The sequence below is a fragment of the Lipotes vexillifer genome, unplaced genomic scaffold (genome assembly GCF_000442215.2).
Source record: "Lipotes vexillifer unplaced genomic scaffold, Lipotes_vexillifer_v1.1 scaffold1911, whole genome shotgun sequence".
Classification (NCBI taxonomy): Eukaryota; Metazoa; Chordata; class Mammalia; order Artiodactyla; family Lipotidae; genus Lipotes; species Lipotes vexillifer.
Window position 1 is genome coordinate 90,302 of NW_006792095.1, and position 21,697 is coordinate 111,998.

The 21,697-nt window shown below is 55.9% G+C and overlaps 1 protein-coding gene across 1 annotated transcript in view; it reads left to right on the top strand.

Annotated features, from left to right (window-relative positions):
- The window catches only part of FLT4 (fms related receptor tyrosine kinase 4), a 41,841-nt gene extending 20,668 nt beyond the window's left edge, over nucleotides 1–21,173 (top strand). Inside the window, exons 10-31 of the mRNA XM_007465307.1 lie at nucleotides 2,502–2,656; nucleotides 2,746–2,908; nucleotides 4,380–4,506; nucleotides 5,611–5,719; nucleotides 6,731–7,093; nucleotides 7,372–7,518; nucleotides 7,621–7,752; nucleotides 7,921–8,027; nucleotides 8,311–8,446; nucleotides 8,921–9,025; nucleotides 9,370–9,483; nucleotides 9,682–9,770; nucleotides 9,912–10,062; nucleotides 10,545–10,639; nucleotides 11,032–11,154; nucleotides 12,289–12,400; nucleotides 13,691–13,790; nucleotides 14,149–14,254; nucleotides 14,903–15,054; nucleotides 16,006–16,126; nucleotides 17,189–17,274; nucleotides 20,978–21,173. Of these exons, the coding sequence (XP_007465369.1) occupies nucleotides 2,502–2,656; nucleotides 2,746–2,908; nucleotides 4,380–4,506; nucleotides 5,611–5,719; nucleotides 6,731–7,093; nucleotides 7,372–7,518; nucleotides 7,621–7,752; nucleotides 7,921–8,027; nucleotides 8,311–8,446; nucleotides 8,921–9,025; nucleotides 9,370–9,483; nucleotides 9,682–9,770; nucleotides 9,912–10,062; nucleotides 10,545–10,639; nucleotides 11,032–11,154; nucleotides 12,289–12,400; nucleotides 13,691–13,790; nucleotides 14,149–14,254; nucleotides 14,903–15,054; nucleotides 16,006–16,126; nucleotides 17,189–17,274; nucleotides 20,978–21,173 (2,989 nt within the window). The remainder of the gene's footprint in view (nucleotides 1–2,501; nucleotides 2,657–2,745; nucleotides 2,909–4,379; nucleotides 4,507–5,610; nucleotides 5,720–6,730; nucleotides 7,094–7,371; nucleotides 7,519–7,620; nucleotides 7,753–7,920; nucleotides 8,028–8,310; nucleotides 8,447–8,920; nucleotides 9,026–9,369; nucleotides 9,484–9,681; nucleotides 9,771–9,911; nucleotides 10,063–10,544; nucleotides 10,640–11,031; nucleotides 11,155–12,288; nucleotides 12,401–13,690; nucleotides 13,791–14,148; nucleotides 14,255–14,902; nucleotides 15,055–16,005; nucleotides 16,127–17,188; nucleotides 17,275–20,977) is intronic.
- The last annotated feature ends 524 nt before the right edge of the window (nucleotides 21,174–21,697 follow it).

Here is a 21,697-nt window from a genome sequence, read left to right on the forward strand (position 1 = left end):
AATCCCGGTCTCCTGTTATGTGTGGGTGTGTGTGGGCACAGCATAGGGCTTTATCTAACTGTTTCCTGCACCCACTCAGCCTCTCTGAGGGCCCCCGCTGGAGGGTGTCATAGAGGGATGACTTCAGGTTTCCTAGGCCCCTCTCCAAACAGGTTGCCACCCTCAGGATCCTTCTAACCAGAATTTTGGAGATGTCACAAGGGTTTCACAAATTATTATGGTGCTGGGCCCTGGGCTGGGCCTGATCTGTGTGGCAGTGAGCTAGAACTTCCGGAAGGCCTTCAGGCTCCAGATCCCCAGTTCTGGTGTGTGACCTGAGAGTATGGTCTCCCTTGCAGGGTAGGCCAACGGTGGCTTCACCCTCACCGGGCGCTCCCCGAGAGCTCCCAGAGAGCTCAGGAAGGCATAGCACCCTACCATGCACCCTTCGGCCATCTGAGCAGTCCACTTGGCCTGACCCTGGGAGGTTACACTCTAGCCTGACCCTTATCATACACATGAGGAAAACAGTCCAGGAAAGGGGAAGGGCATTCCTGCCCAAGCCCTGGGCCTCCTGGGAGGAGTCTGCTCCATTCTTTCACAGTTGGCCAGAGGAGCCTTGCCTTCCCAGCCAGGAGCACCTCCCACCAGGCAGGATGACATTTGCTGAAAGCCTGGAGCTGGGCAAGCAGAAGCCCAGACATTCTCAGCCAGCATCCCACTTCATTGGCCATAGGCTGGAAGCAGGCTTCTCCTGGGAGAACCTCCAGATGCCCTGGGCCTGCGCCTTCTGTGACCCTACCTCTGAGGCCACAGGCTTTGGGGTCCATCAAGGGCATCTGGTGCAGGACCAGGACCCTTGAGACAGGGGCCGGAAGGGCGCTGATGCAGTCTGGAGCCTCCCTCACAGGTGCGGTCTCCTGGAGATGCCTAGGGCCCAGTACCCTGCCCTCCAAGGCCAGTAGTACTGACCCTGTCTAGGAGGGTGGCCAGTTCTTTTGCATCAGAGATCTGGCCCAGGCCTGATCCTCTGGCAGCTGACTGCCTCTCACCATTCCCACCACATCTGGCCTTTCTTTTCTCACTTGGCCAATACCTGCCTCCAAGAAGTGCTCAGCTGGGCCCACTGTTCACTGAGACACCTGCCCCAGGGCACTAATGGTGACCATAGCTCCACAGGGGCCAACTCTTCCAGGTAATCGTGTGATGATTATGAGTAAGTGAATGGATGGAGATCTAGTGGACAGACAGACAGGCTGTTCCTGGTTCCCAAAGCAGCCTCTGTGTGTCTGGCATCGGGCTGACCCTAAAGGCCATATCTTGGGTAGGCCTGACGACACCAGCAAGAAGGTTCATTTGGTTTCCCTGGTTTTCAGATGAGGACACAGGGGCTTGGGGCAGTGAAGCAGTTCACCTAGGATCACAAATGCGGCAGGTGGCAACCAGGATTCTGCACCAGAGCCCAGCAGGCCTCACAGCCTTGGTCCTGCTCTGCCCTGTTGTGTATGTAACTCCTGGCAAGTCACGTCTCTTCTGACTGGGCCGTGGTGTTGCAGCTGAGGGTCAGACCCCCGCATCCCCCTCACTGTTACTCTCTGCCCCGAGGGCTGTGCTTCTCCTAGTGATTCTCGGCTTAGTAAACCAGTAAGGCACCTGCCTAAGGGAGGGCAGCTTCCAGGCAGAGTCCAGAGCTTGGGTTGCAGGAGCACTGCCTGCAGCACTCCCAGCCCAGTACTGGGGAAGAGTCTCCTTTGGGATGTGTTTATTTATTCATTCACATGTGCGTCGAGCACCTACGTGTGCTGGGCGCTGCTCTACGTGTAGGGGATATGGCAGTGAGGGGACAGTCCCTGTACAGCTCAGTAGGGGAGATGGACAGTTAAAAGACATATGTGTGAACACTAGCGTGCAGATGAGCAGGCACAGGCCCGAGGGCCGGCTGTTCACACAGCTTCTCTGAGGAGTGGATGATATGAATATAGGAGAGAGGGAGACTTGCAGGTGTCTAGCATCCAAGTAAGGCAGGACAGTGAGTTGCATAGCCCTGGGGAGGGCGCAGGGCAACAAGAAGGCCCCATATCTGGAGAGCTCCAAAAAGGGCAGAGCCAGGGTCAGGGCTCCTGGACCCCCATGTGGTAAGGAGCTGTGCCCCTCGGGGACTGCACCTCCACCCCTTCACAGCACACTCTGGTGAAGCCTATGAGAGACAGACAAGGCCCCCTGGGGACTGCAGTTGGCCCTGAGCCTATAGGTTTTGTGAGACCCAGTAGGTTGAGCCCGGAGACCATCCCCATAGCCTTTAGGCCATCTGTTCCCCAGTCCAGAGTCAGCTGCCGCAGCCCACACCCCTACTACTCTTCCCAGCAGTCTGGTCTGGTGCAGGAGGGGCCTCTTGCTCCTGGCCTCTCCTGCCTCCTGACAGTATATCCCAGTTGTAGGGGCTGGGGTGCTTCATGGAAAGAGGGCCAGGACAGGGCCGGGGTGGGGTCCGCAAAGCCCCCTGAACTCCCTTCCTGGTCCAGGTACAAGGACAGAAAGGCAGTGTCAGGGCGCCATAGTCCACACGTTCTGGTGCTCAAGGAGGTGACAGAAGCCAGTGCGGGCATCTACACCCTCGCCCTGTGGAACTCTGCAGCCGGCCTGAGGCGCAACATCAGCCTGGAGCTGGTGGTAAATGGTATGTGTAGGCAGGACAGGAGAGGAGATGGTGGATAGGCAGGTGTGGTGGGGGAGGCTGACTGATTGGCTGTCTGCCTGTGTCCCCAGTGCCTCCCCACATCCACGAGAAGGAGGCCTCCTCCCCCAGCATCTACTCCCGCCATAGTCGCCAGGCCCTCACCTGTACTGCCTATGGAGTGCCCCCTCCTCTCAGCATCCAGTGGCACTGGCGGTCGTGGACGCCCTGCAAGACCTTCACCCAGCGCAGCCTGTAAGTGTGGCTCCACCCTGTCTCCCCTTACTTCCCAGCCCAATCTCCAACCTCAGTCATAACCCCCACTTACTGTCCACAGCCCTCCCCAGACCCCTGCTCTAAACCCGAACCCTATCGCGATTCGGGGATTGTAGCCCATCCCTGACCTCACCTCGCCTGAGCAAGGCTCGCTTATATCAGTCAGGCCCGGCTGGGCACTGGGGATTGTCCAGCCTACCCACCTCCCTTGAAAGCAAAGCCCTCCTGACACACAATTGCATGTCTGGAGAGGACCTCTGGGCACCAGGGAGGACACCTCTCACCAAACAGGCAGACCTAGGCTAGTTTTGTGAGACTTGTACCAAGCCCCAAGGCACACTAAGTATGTCCAGTGCTCATCAGCTCATCTGTGCAGCGCTCACCATGACCCCTTAGAGAGGAGAAAAGTGAGGTCAGAGAAGGGATGTGACTTTCCTAAGGTCACGGCAAAATAAGCAGCAGATCTTGCCCAACTGCTGGGCCACACTGCCCTACCTGACTGGGCGCCAACAGGACAGTCTGGGAGAACAGAGAAAACTTGGACAAACAAGGACCTGGAATGGAGGGGCCAAGGTGGTCAGTGGTCTGAAAGGCACTAGAGAACCAGTGATTGGTGTTGAGCAGGAGAGTAACTAGTCACATTTGCCTTTTGGCAAGAGATCCTAATGGGCAGGGTGCAGGGTCACAGGCTGGCGAGAGACAGGAGCTGGGAACCCAAGGGAGACAGGGTGGCTATACCGACAAAGGGGCTGTGGCCCTGGCATGATCAGTTAGGAAGGTTCAGTCAGGGTGGCCAGCCCACAACATTCAAGGCTCGTAAGGGATTCTTCTAGACCACGAGGCTGCAGGTCCCTGGCACCTCCAAATGTGCTTCCCTCTTACGCTCTACCATTATGCTCTGCATGATTACAGAAACCTGGGGCCAACTCTGCTCCATTAGGGGCAGACAAGAGCCTCCCTTGGGCCACCCCTTCCCCCCAGACCCCCATCCCAGCAGGAGACCAAAGGTGCTGGAATGCACAGCCAGCCCAGGGAGAGGCTGCAGCTCTAGAAGGGGTAGGGAGGGAGAGGGCTTCCTGTAACAGGATTGGTGACTTTGCTGCCCTAGGAGATCTGGGTGGACTTTTCAGGAAGGGACACATGCAGGTAGAAGCAGGAGGCACAGCAGACTAGAGGATGACCGCAGAGCCACGAGCTTGTGGTGCTCTGCAGGCGCAGGTCCTGGCTTACTGGGGAAGGCTGTGTCTGGCAGCTCATGCAGGATGGGTCGCCAGGCCCTGAACAGTGTTACAGAAACAAAGCACCTCCAACTTACTTCAGCCCAAGGGCCAGCCTTACCCGCCATGATGTGAGATGAATCTGAGTAGGAGAAAAGCTTGACCCTACCCCCAGTGTGGGCCCTCTCTGCCTGTATCCCTGACCTGCCCTTGCGCCTCCTTGTCTTTAGCAGCCAGCGGCGGCAGCAGCGAGACCAAATGCCACAGTGCCAGGACTGGAGGGAGGTGACCATGCAGGATGCTGTGAACCCCATTGAGAGCCTGGACACCTGGACTGAGTTTGTGGAGGGAAAAAATAAGGTATGGGCCAACCAGGCCACTGAGTGGCTGGGGGAGAAGAGAAAGGAGGCGGGGTGGGGCCCTCTCCTGGCCTTGTAGGTTTCCACCGGGCTTGCAGAACTCTTGTGATAGTAGCTGAGAGTCAGTAACCTTTCTGCAGTGTCTCTGGGCATCAGTTTCCCTGCCTGCATGTAGACTGTGGGGGCCAAACCTCCAACTGCTTCCCAGACAGGGAAGCTGAGATTCAAGGCCCTGGGCCCAAGCCACCCAGGGCTAGGAGGGTTGGGGCTGGGGGCCAGCTCCATCCTTACCAAAGGCTGCTGAGCTGCTGGCTCAGGCTAGGGGCAATGCCTAGAAAAGGCCAAGCAGGGGAAGGACTGAACAAAGGCACCCACTTCCTACAGTCACTTCCTGTTTTCCTACACACCTCCAGAGCCTCTTCCTGTTCCAGGCTGGCCAGGAAGTGCCCGGCTTGGGGTTGGGGGTTGGGGTCTTTGGATGGTAGGCAGGGCCTATGGCCCTCTCTCCTCCTCTGCTTCCAAGCTTCCTACTCCCCCAGGCCAGAGTCTTTCTGGAGCCCTGGAACCCAGCCCCTCCCCTTGCCACTACCCAGGGCACTTGTGGGCACATCACAAAAGCCCTGGGGCATTTATGGGCACATCACAAGGATCTCACACAGTGACCAGCTTCTCCCCTTTGACCACAGGCTGACCCTTGATGTGACCAGAGCATGAATCCTAACTCTGGCTTGGACCATCCCAGTGCTACCAGGCCCCTGTCCCCTCCTCGATATGGCCACAGCCTGAGCCCATCCACAGCCAGAGGTCTCTCTGGTCCTGCCTAATGCTGCCCTCTGACCTCAGCCACAGTTGAGGCCAACTGTCCATAGTGCTGTTCCTTGGGTTTTCTGGGGAGCCACCTCTTGCTGCTGCCCGAGGGCCTCACCACCTTTTCCCTGCCTCACCATTCCTGGTACTGTCTCTGAGCTTTGGTCATCTCCAGCTCAGAGCCTCAGTTTTCCCCATTACTCTGGTGGGCACAGCAACCTCCATGCAGAAAAGGAGGCTGGGGTAGGGGAACTCATGCAGGAAATGGATCCTTATGCCTGACACATGTCCTGTCCAGACGGTGAGCAAGCTGGTGATCCAGGACGCCAATGTGTCTGCCATGTACAAGTGCGTGGTCTTCAACAAAGTGGGCCAGGATGAGCGGCTCATCTACTTCTACGTGACCAGTGAGTGACTTGGGCAGGCCTGGATGGAGGTCAGGAGCCGGGTGGGCACAGGAGAACAGGCCTGGGAGAAGATGATATGCCTAGATTGGGGCCCATTGAGTTCTGGGGACCTTGAGGCACCCAGGAGAGATATCCAGGGTCCACTGGGCCCCGGGGTCTGGGCAGGAGGGATAGATTTGGAGGTCATAGGCATATGGACTGGAGTGGTCATCCACTGAGATGGATTGGCACCATCTGCCCCCAGACCTGGAGTGCCTCCCCTACGGGTGCCCTCTTGTTCCCCACAGCTCTGCCTAACTCCACTTCCCTCCCACCCCGTTCCTAAGCCCTGGATCCTGACGGCAGCTGGTTCCTATGTGCGTTTTGCCCTGGGGGGAAGGTCCATAGTTTCCTCAGATTTTCAAACTTGTTAGTGACCTCAGAAAAGCTAAAAAGATCATGGAAGGACAGTCACTGGGCCCAGAGGTGTAGACGAGGGCATGTGGAAGAAAGATGGATCCAAAGAGAACACTTTGGAGGGGAGAGGAGCCCGTAGGAACTTGACAGTGAATGGCCAGAGGGACAAAAGGAAATTGGGAGGCATTGCCAAAAGCTAATGAAACCAGATTGTTTCAAGGAGAGGACAGTGGTGGGGAGTGTGGTCAGCAGTGAGGGAGAATGGGGACTTAGGCCCCTGCTGAGCCTGGTAGCAAGGAACTCAATGATGATCTGAGACCCTGGGAGAGGTAGGGGCAGCAGCCAGTTGGGGCTTGTCTAGGAAAAAGCTAGAGGGAGGCAAGGCTGGAGGAGACCCTGGTGGAAATGACTTCAGAGAGCTGGTCTCTTGTAAGTGAGAGGGAGAAAAGGGCACCAGAGTGGTGTCCCTGCCGCAGATACATGGGATGTACTCCCTTAGTTGAGAGCTGAGTGAGTCCAAAGGCCAATGAAAAAGGGGGAGAGAGCCCCTGGGCAGGGGGGTAAGTGAGCCAACACTGTGACACAGATTCATAATGGTTCCTCCTCCCTCCGCAGCCATCCCCGATGGCTTCAGCATAGAATCGGAGCCATCAGAAGATCCTCTAGAGGGACAGGCCGTGCGCCTGAGCTGCCGGGCCGACAACTACACTTATCAGCATTTGCGCTGGTACCGCCTCAACCTGTCCACGTTGCATGACGCTCACGGGAACCCACTGCTGCTCGACTGCAAGAACGTGCACCTATTCGCCACGCCGCTGGCCGCCAGCCTGGAGGAGGCGGTGCCCGAGGCTCGCCACGCCACGCTCAGCCTGACCATCCCCAGCGTGGCACCGGAACACGAAGGCGACTATGTGTGCGAGGTGCAGGACCGGCGCAGCCACGACAAGCACTGCCACAAGAAGTACCTGTCAGTGCAGGGTGAGGCAGGCAGGGCCTGAGGGCAGGGCAGGGCGGCGCTTCCCAAGGAGCCTTCACCCCCAGCCCAGCAAGCGCCTGGGCGGTCCATTCCCGAGCCCGAGCCTGCAAGAGCATCACCCTCCCCAGCCCTTCTGTGGAGGTGCGCAGCCTGGCCCACCCCCCCGAACTCAAATCCTGACCCTTCAGCTTCGAGAGTTCCCAGCCCTGGAGGGCCCCTTCCTGGAGTGCCCTCCCGCTTTCTGAAGCTCCACTTAGCTCCGTCTCCACCCCGCCCCCAGCCCTGGAAGTCCCGCGGCTCACGCAGAACTTGACCGACCTCCTGGTGAATGTGAGCGATTCCTTGGAGATGAGGTGCCCAGTGGCCGGGGCACACATGCCCAGCATCGTGTGGTACAAAGATGAGAGGCCCCTGGAGGAAGAGTCCGGTAGGGGGATGGACGTGGGTAAAGGAGCAGGTGGGTTCGGAAGCTGGTGAGGCCAGGCCCCAGACCTACCTGAACTCGAACCTGCACCCCAACTCGCTGCAGGAATCGACCTGGTGGACTCGAACCAGAGGCTGAGCATCCAGCGCGTACGCGAGGAGGATGCCGGGCGCTATCTGTGCAGTGTGTGCAACGCCAAGGGCTGTGTCAACTCCTCTGCCAGTGTGGCCGTGGAAGGTCCGGCCTCCCCTTCACGCCCCTCCACCCACCCTCCGCCTGCCCTTGGCGCCATCTTCTCGTGGCCACCTCACTGCTAGTTGTGCCCACCAGAAGGGGCACTTCCCGCAGGGTGCACCCTCTCCCCCCTCACAACACGCACACACTAGCCTCTTTCTGCCCACTCAGGCTCCGAGGATAAAGGCAACATGGAGATCGTGATCCTTATTGGCACCGGGGTCATCGCCGTCTTCTTCTGGGTCCTCCTCCTCCTCATCTTCTGTAACATGAGGAGGGTGAGCACTCCTCCCCCAGCTGAGTCTGTCCCCAGCTCCTCATGGGGTCTCCACTCTGGCTAGCCCTTAAGTTAGGGAATATCGTTCCACGTGGAAGCCTTGTATCCTGGGAGGCCTCACTGACCCCTCCATGCTGGGCTCTTACAGGACCAGAGGTTGTCTGTCCAGCTGTCCCCTCCTCTATTGAAAGTCCCTAAGGAGCTCCCATCTGTCCCAGGCAAAGTTTTACCCAAGCCAGGGTGGTATGGCCAAGTCAATGAGCTGTCCCCATCCACACCCTCAGCCAACCCATGCAGACATCAAGACCGGCTACTTGTCCATCATCATGGACCCTGGGGAAGTGCCTTTGGAGGAGCAGTGTGAATACCTGTCCTATGATGCCAGTCAGTGGGAGTTCCCCAGGGAACGGCTGCACCTTGGTGAGACCCCGCACCCAGCCTACTTCACCCACCCTGTACTGCTGGGCAGAGACAGCTTCAGCTGCTGTGGGGCTGGGCAGGCTAGAGCCTTGAAATCCCTCCATTCTCAGAACTCATGCCAGAAAGTCCCACCTAGCCCCCACCTGGCCCAACCTGTCCATCTAGGCATGCATCCCCAGAACAATGATTGGGGCTCTCAATTCCCAGGCCCCCGAGGTCACTTCCTGCTGCTCTAAGCAGGGTGGGCCCATCACACCTGCTGGGAGAGGATGCAGGCCTTCCTGTCTGCCTCTCCTCTCCCTCTCTTCCCACTCCCACTCCCCATGCACTTCCTGTTTGGCAGAAGGGAGCCCGACTTTCCTCCGCCTCCTGGGCCTTCCTTCCTGGCCCTCCACAGGGGTTGTCCCTTCTGCCCAATCCTCTCCACCCTCACCCCCATCCAGCTCACCTGGAACCGGCTCCCTGCCCCCACAGGGAGAGTCCTCGGCCATGGGGCCTTTGGGAAGGTGGTGGAAGCCTCGGCCTTTGGCATCAACAAGGGCAGCAGCTGTGACACTGTGGCCGTGAAAATGCTGAAAGGTGTGGGGTCAGCTGTTAGAAGGGGTGGCTGAGCTGGTGAGGATCAGCAGCTCTGGGTGGGCTGGTGGGTCTGTGGTACAGGAGGGGAAACTGAGGTTCAGAACAGATTCTTACCCTAGGTTCTCCAGGGAATCCGTGGGAATCAGAGCTGAGCCTGGGGCTCATCTCTGAGTAATGCCAGTTCCACCTAAACCCTTTGCCTCAGAGAGGCAGGTGGGATGTGCTGCGCCCACACCAGCAAGAGCACTGGCCATGCCTCAGCTAAGCTAGTGGCGCGGAAAGAGGGTCGTGCAGGGGCGGGGTGGTGGGCTGGGCACCACGCGAAACCCCCATGTTCCCTCCAGAGGGCGCCACAGCCAGCGAGCACCGTGCCCTGATGTCAGAGCTCAAAATCCTAATCCACATCGGTAACCATCTCAATGTGGTCAACCTCCTGGGGGCTTGCACCAAGCCCAACGGTAAAGAGCTCGGGTGCCTTGGTGGGAGGGTGAGTCCCCCAGGGTGCTCTGTCTTTGTAGGTGCGAAGGGCCAGCTGGGCTGGGAATGGGCGGGGATGAGGAGGGGTGTAGGAGGGCTTTGGGGCAGGGCCGTGGCTGTGGTGCTTGCCCTCCAGCGTACCCTCAGTCACCAAGCTCCTGGCTCCTGCCCTGCCCCAGGCCCCCTCATGGTGATTGTGGAGTTTTGCAAGTACGGCAACCTCTCCAACTTCTTGCGCGCCAAGCGGGAGGCCTTCAACCCCTACGCGGTAGGTAGGCGCCCCACCAGGGGCCAGAGCTCTGCTGGTGAGCAGGCAAGGCTCTTAGATGGGCTGGGGAGAAGACGTGGGGAGTGCTTTTGCAGTAGATGGCCAGCCTCGTCCCCCTCGGACCTGCTTTGTGCATCGCAGGAGAAGTCCCTTGAGCAACGAAGGCGCTTCTGCTCCATGGTGGAGGGTGCCAAGGCTGACTGGAGGAGGCCAGGGAGCAGCGACAGGGCCCTCCTCACAAGGCTCCTGATGGGCAAGGGTGGGGCAGGACGAGCCCCTCCGGTCCAAGAAGGTAAGAGTCTGGCTTCCCCTTGCCTGAGTTGGCTGGCACACTTATACCTCATGATCAGGGACCCTGGGATAAGCCAGCCTGGGGCCCTCCTGGAGAGACTTATGTGGGAGAGCATGTAATGCACTCTGCCTTAGGAAGCAAGGACACCTCAGGAACAGTTTTCACAGAGACTTTTGATGTTTGATTTGGACATCTAGAGATGAACAGGAGTTTGCCCTGCAAACATGGTGGGGAGCAGTCCAGGCAGAAGTAGCAGGAACAGAGGTCTAGTATGGCAACAGTATTCACTGCTCTGGAAGTGGTTAGTGGGTGTCACAGAGAGAATGGAAGCTGAGGTGCAGGAGAGGGGGCCAACATGCTTGTTAAGCCTGGCCAGGAGGGATGCAGCCAGGTTCAGTGAACAAATGCTCCCTTTGGGGCTGGGTGGAAGATGGGAGTCATGGATGAAGACGCTCCTGAGCCAGCCTCGCTTCTTTGTGCAGCTGAGGACCTGTGGCTGAGCCCACTGACCATGGAAGACCTTGTCTGCTACAGCTTCCAGGTGGCCCGAGGGATGGAGTTCCTGGCCTCTCGCAAGGTGACTGCCCCGGCAGGCTCTTCAGAGGGGAGAAAGGCCAAAACTCACCAGCATGTCAAGCTTGGTCCCAGCTCACCCCACAGCACAGCTATGATCAAGGCGCATCTCTCCCACTTCGCAGAGTTATAAACTGAGCCCAAAGGGTGGAATTGACTTCCCAAGATCTCCAGCTAGTCAGAGGCAGAGCTAGATATAGAATCAGTCTGTCCCGCTGCATAGCCTCTTCTGCTGTCTGCACGGTTCCACAAGCTCTCTCCATGGCAAGTCCTGGGGGCACACAGAAATCTGTTCTCAAAGAGCAGGGCTCATGTGGGGCACCCTGGAGCTCTAGGTGTGGGTGTGGCCCCAGGGGCCTGCACTGATCACTGCATTGCACCTCATTGCACCCCTAGTGCATCCACAGAGACCTGGCTGCTCGGAACATCTTGCTGTCAGAAAGTGACGTGGTGAAGATCTGTGACTTCGGCCTGGCCCGGGACATCTACAAAGACCCTGACTACGTGCGCAAAGGCAGTGTGAGTACAGACCACAGAGGAAGGATGGGGGTTGGGGGCCATGGAGCAGGGTGGTGGACTCACTGCCATCCACATGGAAGGTCTGAGGGCCTGCACCTACGGGGATGCTGGTGACCTTGCTGAGGCACCTGGAGCAGGTGAGTGGAGACAGGAGCTGACAAACAGGGACCACAGCGCTCCAGCTGGAGCTTGTGTTTGGCCCTGTACCTTGGTCCATTAGGTGGGCACTGACTCCCCATGCCTGCCCACTAGGGGCTGGGTATGCAGAGGTGGACCCTACATGGTGTCTGTCTTGGAGGTGGACAGACCTGGTGTAGCAGGGTCACAGCAAAGTACATGGGTGCAACTTGTGTCTCATTGGTGGTGCTCAGAGGCAGGCATCTGAGCATCCAGAGCTGATTAGGGTTTTGCCCCAGCGGAGGAAGGAAGAGGCTTAAAGGGAGGTCAACAGGCAAAATGGGTCCAGGCTATGAGAGGCCCACCATGAAGGCTTTTGTCTTTCATTCTAACTGGCAGGGGTGTGGAGGTAAGAGTCAGATGTGCGGTCCAGAAGCCCCCCTCTGCAGGCTGTGAGGAGAGGGGAGTGGGGGTGCTGGGGTGGAGGCAGAGGCAATTCTGGAAGGGCCGTGGCCCTCAGGGCTCCCAGGTAGAAGCCATAGGAGGAAAAGCACATCAGAAGACACAGGAGGAGCGGTCAGGAATGATGCCATGCTTCCAGCTTGGGGACCAAGTGAGTGGAGAAAGGTGGAGCTGGTGAGGATGTGCAGGGATACAGGTGTTCCTCAGGATGCTGGGCCAAAGGGTCTGGAGCTGGAGGAGGGCTGCAAGTTTTCCCTGGGAGAGCACAGAGGAAGAGAGGGGCCCAGATGGACCCAGGAGAACAGTAGCAAGGCAGAAGCCTTCAAGGGAGGAATGAAGGCTTCTGCATCTTACCTGCAGGATGGGGGAGGGGGAACAGGGCAAATTGCAAGAGCCACATCCGAATACACACAAGGTGGATGTAACCAAAAAGACTTTCTTGGGATGTGACTCCACAGAGTCCTGGGGAGACTGGGGGCAGGAGGAGGGCTGCCCAAGGGTTTGGCTTCTTCCCTCTCTTCCCTCCCCCGCTGGGGACACATGTTCCTCCCACAGGCCCGACTGCCCCTGAAGTGGATGGCCCCCGAGAGCATCTTCGACAAGGTGTACACCACACAGAGTGATGTGTGGTCCTTTGGGGTGCTGCTCTGGGAGATCTTCTCCCTGGGTGAGTGCAGGGCAGGGTGCAGGAGAGGGGGCAGGCAGGATCACAGGTTCCAGGTCACTCCACCAGCCCCTCTGCACAGGGGGCTGAGCAGCCCAGTGGTGCACACCTGGAGTGAGCAGCCCAGGTCATTCTGAGGCAGGTGGTTGGAGATCCCCCTACCTCTCCCCTTCACCTCCAGCCTGTGCCAGGGCAGAACCCTGTGTTCACTCAGCAGCCCCTGGGGTCACCACAGGTCACTGAGGGTAACACCATACGAGTTCCCCCAGATCTCTCCCTCCCTGGCTGAGCCCCTTCCTTACCTGCCATTGGGGATGCTGCTCCTGCTTTTGCAGAGCTGAGAGCAGCTGGGAGGAGACTGGCTGCTCACTCAATGACCACACCTGCAAGAACCTCACATGGGAACCTGGGCCCTGCTGGGACCAAGGTGAAGCCCCCCCCCACCGACCAGGGTAGGGGTGAGGCAGTATACAAGTGGGAAAGTGAAAACACTGAATGGCAGCCGTGACTGATGCTGTTACTAAAAATAAAAGAGCATGGAAGAGCGCAGGAAGGACAGCACTGTGTGTGAGCCAGAGGGGCCAGGAGGGCCCAGGCTGATGAAGGTGGGTGGAGGATAGCAGGTGGGCCTGGGAGGATAGCAGTCCAGGGTGAGGGGTTAGCCATGGCCATGGTCCCCGCGTGTTGGAGGTGGGCAGGGTGTAAGCAGGTGGCATTGGGAGATGCAGTGAGAGCTAGGAGAGGTGGCTCGTGCAGCCTCTGCAGGCCCGCTGGGATAAGGACCTGGAATTTAAGTCTACTGGGAGCCATGCAGGGTTTTGAGAGAGGGATAGAGCAGTCTGACTCTTGTCTTAAAAGGGTTGTTCCACTGCTGTACGGCTTGCAGGAGCTGTTTTTCCCCTGGTCAAGAGAGGCAAGGAGGGAGCTAGGCAGGGTTAAGTCCTGTTTGCTGGTACAGACACAGGACTTAAGGAAGAATTAGAGAAAGCTTCTCCTAAGAGGCGTCATCATGACAGGGCAGCTCAACTGGCTCGTCGAAGCTCTACTGACCCTGATGATCCCAGGATGGGACATGTTTTCACTAATGTGCCTGTGATAAGCGGTGATGCTCATGGCAGCTCTAGCAAGTGGGTGCCACCGTCCTTTTAACCAGATGAAGAAATAGCAGTGGGGGAGGGGAGCAGCAGGCCGAGCCCTCTGCCATGGAGGACCAGGACAGAGGCGATTTGGGGTCTGGGCTGAACAGTAGTAGACTGCTCCCCACCCACCTACCCATCCTGTTCCTGCCCTCAGGGGCCTCCCCATACCCTGGGGTGCAGATCAATGAGGAGTTCTGCCAACGGCTGAAAGAAGGCACCCGGATGAGGGCCCCAGAGCTGGCCACTCCTGCCATGTGAGTCTCTTGGGAAGCTGTGAGGCACTGGGGAGCCAGAGGGGTGGGTGGGCATTGGGAAAGGGGAAGGGGGGTTATGTACGGGCACGGGAAGGGCGGCATGCAGGCAAGGGTGGGAGGTGGGAGGTTGTTCAGTCACGGGGGTGGGCTGGAGGCCTGCAGATACAGTCTCTCACGCCACCACTGGTCCACTGGCAGCTCTCTTCCCTGCAGGCAGGAGGGACAGCTCTACCTAAGCCCTGGGGAGGGAGGGAGGCAGAGCAGGTGTGAGGGATCGTTAGGCAGGGGGCTTGGGGTTTGCTGGGGTAGGGTGAGGGGTGCACTCAGAACACAATCCAGCATCTGGCTGTACCCGCAGACGCCGCATCATGCTGAGCTGCTGGGCTGGAGACCCCAAAGAGAGGCCCGCATTCTCAGATCTGGTGGAGATCCTGGGGGACCTGCTTCAGGGCAGGGGCCATCAGGTGAGCCCCCACTCTCCCTGTCCTGCTACAGCAACCTCTGGCTCCAGCCCAGGGACCATCACATGGATGGTCAGAGCCCAACTTTGCCCATGGAGAGCCCCAGGCTGGTCCTCAGGGAGCCTACAAGGAACCCTGTCTCCCAGCAGAATAGTGATGTGTTCCTCTACCTCCCTCTCTGTCCCTCTGCCCGCTTCACCTGCCTTTGACTTGTATCTCCCCCCACAGGGGTGGGGAACAAAGGCAGCTCAGGGCTGGCTCAGGGCTGGCTCAGGGCAGCTCAGGGCCTCAGCAAGTGCCCTGGGATCTGGAAGAGGGAGCAGGGAGCTGCCTGCTACCCCAGCCTCAGGGGCTGGAGACAGGCACTTGGGGTCCACTTCTGCCCAGGAAGAGGGTGGGAAGCACTAGTGCTGGTTCTTGAGGCTGTGGAGCAGCCAGGGCTCTGGAGTGAGGATGCTCTTGTTGTGCCTACCTCCTCCTTAGATGGGGCACCTGGGAGGACTGTGGAGAGAATTTGCCTGCTCCTTTAGTCCTTGGTGCCCTTGAGCACAGCACTTGAAGGGTGAGGAACTCCAGCAGTCCTGAGTGCAGGGGTGGGGCTAAGGGGGCACAGGGGCCTCTGACCCTGGCCATTTGTGCCATTCCTGCCAGGAAGAGGAGGACTGCGTGGTTTCCTGTGGCTCTCAGAGCTCAGAGGAGGGCAGCTTCTTGCAGGCGTCCACAACAGCCCTGCATGTCATGGAGACTGATGCTGACATGGAGGACAGCCCACCGAGCCTGCACCGGCACAGCCTGTCTGCCAGGTCAGCCACCCTCTCCAGGTCCAGGGGTCCCCCAGGCAAAGGGGACATAGTATGTTTTATCCTCATCAGTCATCAAGGAAAGGTGAACTACAAGGACTTGAGAGGCCATTGTATACCAACTCAACAAAGTGACATTAAATGACAGTGCCAGTGTCGGTGACGCCCTGGTGGTCCTGGTCAGTCTCGGGGCCCCTCCGAGGCCATGTAGCCTTGTGACTTTGCTTTTCTCCACACCTCCTCAGTTCTTCCCTCTGCCATCCTCTGCTTGCCCGCACTCCTAGCCCCTGAGAGGCCCTCCCCCTGCCAATTTCAAGGAAGTGCCCATCTCAGGCACAATGCCCTGGCCAGCTCCACACTGCAGGGAAAGAAAGCGGAGTGGGTGGGGAGAGGGGCGAGTCCCAAGGGCCACTGGTAGGGGCACTGGGAGCAGTGCAGGTCACTCACTCACCTGTATTTAGGATTTAAAATGCAGCCTAAGTTCCCAGAGTTTGGGGTCAGAGGTCTCTTGCCAGTGTATGTCTATAGTCCAAGAAAGTCGTGTATCCACATTCCCATTGACGTTGCTGGGAGAAGGGCTCTGAGACTCCCCACCCCATCTTCCCCAGCATAGAGCAAAGCCAGGCCTGGAGGACAGGAACACCCAGCTGGCTCTTGCCAGGCTCCTTCCACCAGCCCCCGAACAGGCACTCGAATGTGCACACACATACACGCACGTGCAGGTCAGGCAGTAGCTTGCAGCACCGGGATTGCCTGCCTTGTACAGGGTGGCCCATCCTGGGGTGAAGTCCTCCCCCAGTCTCTCTCCAGTTCCATGTCACACATAAGCTGGGTGCCCTCCACTCACCTTCCACACCCTCCCCACTGGAGAGGGGTGCAGAATGAAAGGTGGAAAGAGCTTTCAGGAAGGGTGCTGGAGTGCGTTTCTCAGCACTTAACGTTTTCTCCCCACAGATATTATAATTGTGTGTCCTTTCCGGGATGCCTTGCCAGGGGGACTCAGACCCAGGGTCCCTTCAGGATGAAAACGTTCGAAGAATTTCCCATGACCCTGACAACCTACAAGGCCTCAGTGGTAAGTGTGGTGGGTGCACCTGGGCGCCCCAGGTCAGGTCCGCTGGGCTCTTTCCACAGGGAGTCAGATGTCAGGAAGTCCTGAGGTCAGCAGCAGAAACCAGTTTGAAAATGTCAAGTCCAGGTTGTGCCTCAGGCATGGTGGGGTCTGGGCACCCATGCAGTGCCACCATGTCTCTGCTGCTTTCACCTGTGCCCTCCTCACTCACAGAAGGGCTCGCTTCCCTAGCACCCCCTTTCTCTCCCAGCAAGGTAGAAACCCCAGTAGGAACCCAGCGGAAAGATGACTCCTTCTAGATGGTTCTCCTGGGATCAGCCTTGAGTCAGGACCCCCCTTTGGTGGTCATCAAGCCGCATGGCCAGAGAGGAGGAGATTGTGTCACTAGAGGAGGAGGCTGGGGTAAGGGGCATGGAAAACCACCTGTGTTCTCAGATGCGGTCAAGCAGAGTAGCCCTCTTACAGCTCCGTGAGGCTGAAGGCACAGCCTCCCTCCAGATGGGGTTGGTGAGTGAGCGCAGGCCCAGGGGAGGCTGGGTGCAGAGGCAGCAGTGGGTGCCCTGGACCAGAGCCATGCAGACCCGGGCTCCCATTCCCAGGGCCAGATAAAAACGCTGGGGGACCCCCATCTTTGACAAGAGTGCAGTTTCCCCTCCACGGAAATCAAAATGAAAACCACGCCAAGTCAGGCTAAAGGTGACCTAGGCCCCCTAAACCTGGGATGTGTCTAAGGATCATTTTTCTATACCATGAGCTGCCAGATCCTTTTGATACTTTCCCTGTTTCTCCCTGTGCTCCTGCTCTGCCTGTGCCTCGAGTATGTGTATAGCCACCTTTTATGTCTTCCGGTGGGGTGTTCCAGTTTTGCCATCCTCCTGAGTAGTGAGGCATGGCCCCGCCAGACCTCAGTTTCTCCCTCTGTGGTGGGGGCATATGACCCTAACCTACAGGCCCTGGTGATGGAACGGATGCCTGTTTCCCACACACTTCGCGCAGGATGAGTGTCAGGTTGGCAGCGGGGCGGGTCCTCGGGGCCCACAGCCTTGGCTTGTTTTCTCTGCACAGGATAGCCAGACGGACAGTGGGATGGTGCTGGCCTCCGAGGAATTTGAGCGGCTGGAGAGCAGGCACAGGCAAGAAAGTGGGCTCAGGTAAGGCTTCTGGAGCCTCCTCTCCTGGAAGGGGCCAGGGAAGGAAGGCCAGGCCGGCATGTGCCTGTCACTCTCTTACCTCAAACCTTTCATGGCTCCATAGTGATTTTCTGTGTGTTCAAGGCAGGCCACTCTGGGACTTGAGGCCTTTGTCCACCAGCCTTACCAAAGGCCCCCTCTCCCCCATCACTGTCCTGACCCAGTACGCCTGGTGCTGGTCCCCAAACCTCCCTGCCATTCGACAGATGCTCAGGCAATATCTCTTTGTGAAACCAGGAAAGGTCCGCCATGCCCAATGCATGTAACACCCTTTCCCCAGCCAGGGGAGGCCACAGATCATGTGATCTAGAGCTGGCTGGTGTCCTACTTTGATAAGAATATGGTTACAGGGAAATCCTCCTGTGTGCTTGCATGGGGGGGTGACCTGCATAAACAGTAACCTCCATTTGCCCAAGAAAATAGCCCCCGTCTCTAAAAAAACAAACAAACAAACAAAACTGAATACTTAAACTTTTAAGGGTATATATAAAGTAGTTAAACGTCTACTTATCCACTTTACTAGTTGACTTGCTCATAGCTGTTTAAATGACAGGACCTACAATATTATATAAAACAGTGCTCTTTTCTGCTTTCTTCAGATCCTTGTGTTCAGACCGTTCACTTCCACCTTTGACACCTGTGTCTGTCAGGGTCCCCTTTTTGGGTCATCTGACACAGTTTTTCAGAGCAAATCTTGGCTTCTGCCTAGGCTGTTTTTGAATCAATAGATGTTGTCTCTGAATATTTTACCCTAGACCACAGGTGTTAATTTGTATCACATTAGGATAGTTGATGCCATTTTTCGCCTTTCTGATAGGTATAGTTAAGACCTCTACAGCTTAGCCAAATATCTGTTATTTTCCCAGAAGCTTACAAAGGGCATGTTTGCAGCACTGTGGACACTGGTGGTTGTGGGGTCGTATGCCTAGGGATAATTACTGCATCTGTATTATGCATCTTGGCATTTTTTGTTTTTATTGATTCTATCAGGTGATCTCTATTAGTAACCTAGGTTTGGAAAATTAATGCTAATTTCTTTGACGGAAAGAGTTTCTGGCTGTTTCTTTACAGAAAAATTTTTTTGTCTCCCCAAAAAGTAATTCAGTAAGAGAGTGAGCCAGAGGATGGTAGCTAGTTAAATTCAAATCTCCACAGATCTTCCTAAAAACAACACATGGAAGAAGGCCTCTCAGAGCCCATGCCTATGATATAACCAGGGGAGAGACTCCAGCTATGTGTGGGTATAGAACTCAGCAGCAGAACCAGCAGAGCCATGCCCAAGCCCTGGCAGAAGGAGGGCAGGATGGGGACTGCCCCATGAGAAGGGAATGTAAATGTCTTTGGGGTGGTGGCCATTGCAGACTGGGGAGATAACGGAGTATGAGCACTAGAACAACTGTCTTGGGAAGGCACTGCTTCTGAAAGGGCAGTGAGCAGGAAGTGAGTGTACACCTCAGGTGCCTGATGGTGAAGGAAAAAGAAAGTTGCAGAAGATTCTTATGGAAGCAAGATTGTATTAAGAATCAAGAAGACAGATACCCAAGGATCTGTTCATTACAGAAACTGCACCTCATGATAGAGGCAACAAAGTGCACTATTCTTTTCCCAGGTCCCCTTAGAAACACATTGTGATGAGCCACAAAGAGGTGTAGCAGGTGACTTCGCAGGTGCATTCACTTGACATATGGAACATTCTCCAAACAGGTGCAAGGATGGAATGTGCCTTGGAGGCATCTGTCAGGGAGAAGGAGGGAGTTTATCTTCCCAGTTCTTTCCTATCTCCTCTTAACCACTGGTTAGTACTCACCCTATGGGAAGTTAACTCACCCTCACTTCCAGGTGGTTCACCCAGCCCTTTCAGTGGCCACTCAGGATGCCAGATCTCATTCCCTGTGGTGTGGCATTTCATCCAAGTCTGTAGGTGAAAGGAAGATCTGGAAACCCTGGTTGGTCAGTATGGATGAATGGCAGCAGCCAAGAGGGGGTCCAGCACTCCCTGCTAAGTGACTGGCTGGTCCCCAGTGGTGATACAGCATGGGACACAAACGGAGCCTTTGGAAAGAGGGATGAAGTTGAAGGAATTCAAGGTGATGTGGATCTGATACAGCACTCCTGAATGAGGAAACCTAGGGAGACACCCACATCCCTGACCCCACTTCCATGGGGTAATCTCAGCGTGAATAATCATGAACAGAAAAAATAAGCACTATCCATATAAGAATAAAAAAGAAAATTAGAATTAAAAGTTTTCAGTAGCTATAAACACTCCAGAAAAAAAAAAAACATGGAAAAACTGTGATACAACACATCAACATGAATTAAATTTATAATTAAATAAGCAGCTGCACAATGAATCATAAATTCAAAAATTCAGAATAGAAACGGATGAACAGTGTGAAGATATCAAATGGGAGATGACTAAATTCATGGAAGAAATTGAAATAAAACACAAATCCTCTCAAAAATGAAGAGCAGAGTGCCCAAGGGACAATTAGATATGATCAGGCTTACAGTGGAAGGCACATTTGATAGACATGAAAAGAAGTCAAGAAATTAAAACTGAAATAAGTAAAGAGGTAAAAAAGTGTCAGAAGGAACGTGAAAAATTTAGAAGTTGAATAGAAAAGATCCAACATATGTACAATTGGTGTCTCTGAGGAAGAAGAATGCCAACAGTGAAATAGAACTAATATTTTAAATATGTAATTCAAGATAACTCTTAAATAAAAGGAGACCTGAATCTACATATTGGAAGGGTACCTGGGAAAACTGGCCCAAGAAGAGTAAACTCTGAGGCATATCCTAGTTGAACTATTAGACTTTAGAGATAAACATTCTGGGAATTCAGGCAAAAAGACCAAGTCACTTAAAAAAAAGAGAGAGAGAGAGAGAGATTGGCATCAGGTTTCTCAATAGCACCATGCAAAGCAAAAACAGAAGCAAAAGCAAAGAAACAAATTTTCAAAAATCTCAAAGAAAATGAGTGCTAAGGAGGGAGAATCATAGGGCCATCAGTGAGGCAGGTGGGGACTGGAAGCAGCAAGGCCTCCTGGGCCAGGGGGAGAAGCTTGAATTTTATTCTGAGGGTGATGGGAAGCCACTGAAGGGTGTATCAAGAGGAGAAGGACACCATCTAACTTGAAGGATCTCTGAAGACTGGCCTATAGGGTGGCATGAGTGGGAGAAGAGAGATGTGCTAGGGCAGCCCAGAGCATGCAGTGATGGCAGCTCACTCTAAAGTAGGGGAAGAGCATGGATTGAGGGGCATGGATGCATTTTGGAATAGACAGGACAGGACTTCTGGGTGGGCTGGATATAAGGGATGAGGGAAAGGGAGGAAGAAAGGATGACACCCGGGTGCTTAAGTCATTGAATCAGCGCTGGTGTCATTTACAGAGATGGGCAAGACTGGGAGAGAAGCAGGTTTGGGGGGGATGAAGTTGGGCTTTCTCCATTGTCCCACACCCAGGCTTGGGACAAAGAAAGCTCTGGTGTTTGCCAACAGTCACATCGGTTTGTTTTTGTATTTAAGTCAAGTCTGTGTGTGCTTCCATTGGCTTTTCTTATTGCTCTGGTTGTGTCTGGTGATTCCTATAAGATCCAACATGGTTTCAATCACTCTTCTCTTCTTTTCTTACTGACATCACCTTCCCTGTCTCAGCAGCTGTAAAGGACCAGGCAGGAATATGGATGTGACCATGGCACACCCTGACCCCCCAGGGAGGCGGCAGAGGCCAGACCCAGGGACCCAGGGCCAGGTGTTCTACAACAGCGAGTACGGGGAGCTGGCAGGGCCACCAGAGGAGAGCGACGGCATCCCATCTGCCCAAGTGCCCTTCTTCACAGACAGCAGTTACTAAAGCAGCTTCGGGCAAGGCCCACTGGACCCTGGGCTCCAACAGTTGATGGGTACCGTGCCTGGCCAGCGAGCCGAAGGCTGGAGGCTCAGGCCGGGAACTCATCTCATTCAGTCTGGGGAAGAGTAAAACCCAGGCTCCAGGGCTCTCTTGAACTCCATCACCGTGCCTGCCCAGGACCACCCTGCTGATCCCTGGGGCCCTTCTCCCCTTCAGATTCAGATTCCACTTAGCTCAACATCCCCAGGGGCCAGCCCTGGGTCGGCACTCTCGTGGGAATTATCTCTTTGGATGCTTCCTCTCAGCATGGTGGGTGGTGTGACCCCTGATTTCTGATGAGGAATATGAGGGTCTGAGAATCACATAGTAATCAAGGTTCAGCTGTGGTCTCCCAGCACCCACCCAAAATGCTGCCCCCTCCATGCAGCCTCTCTTCCCGTGGGAATGGCTTTCTTCACTTGCCACTCCAAGGCTCAGGAGAAGATGCATATGGCTCAAAGATGCATTCCACCTCAAAGCAACAAATG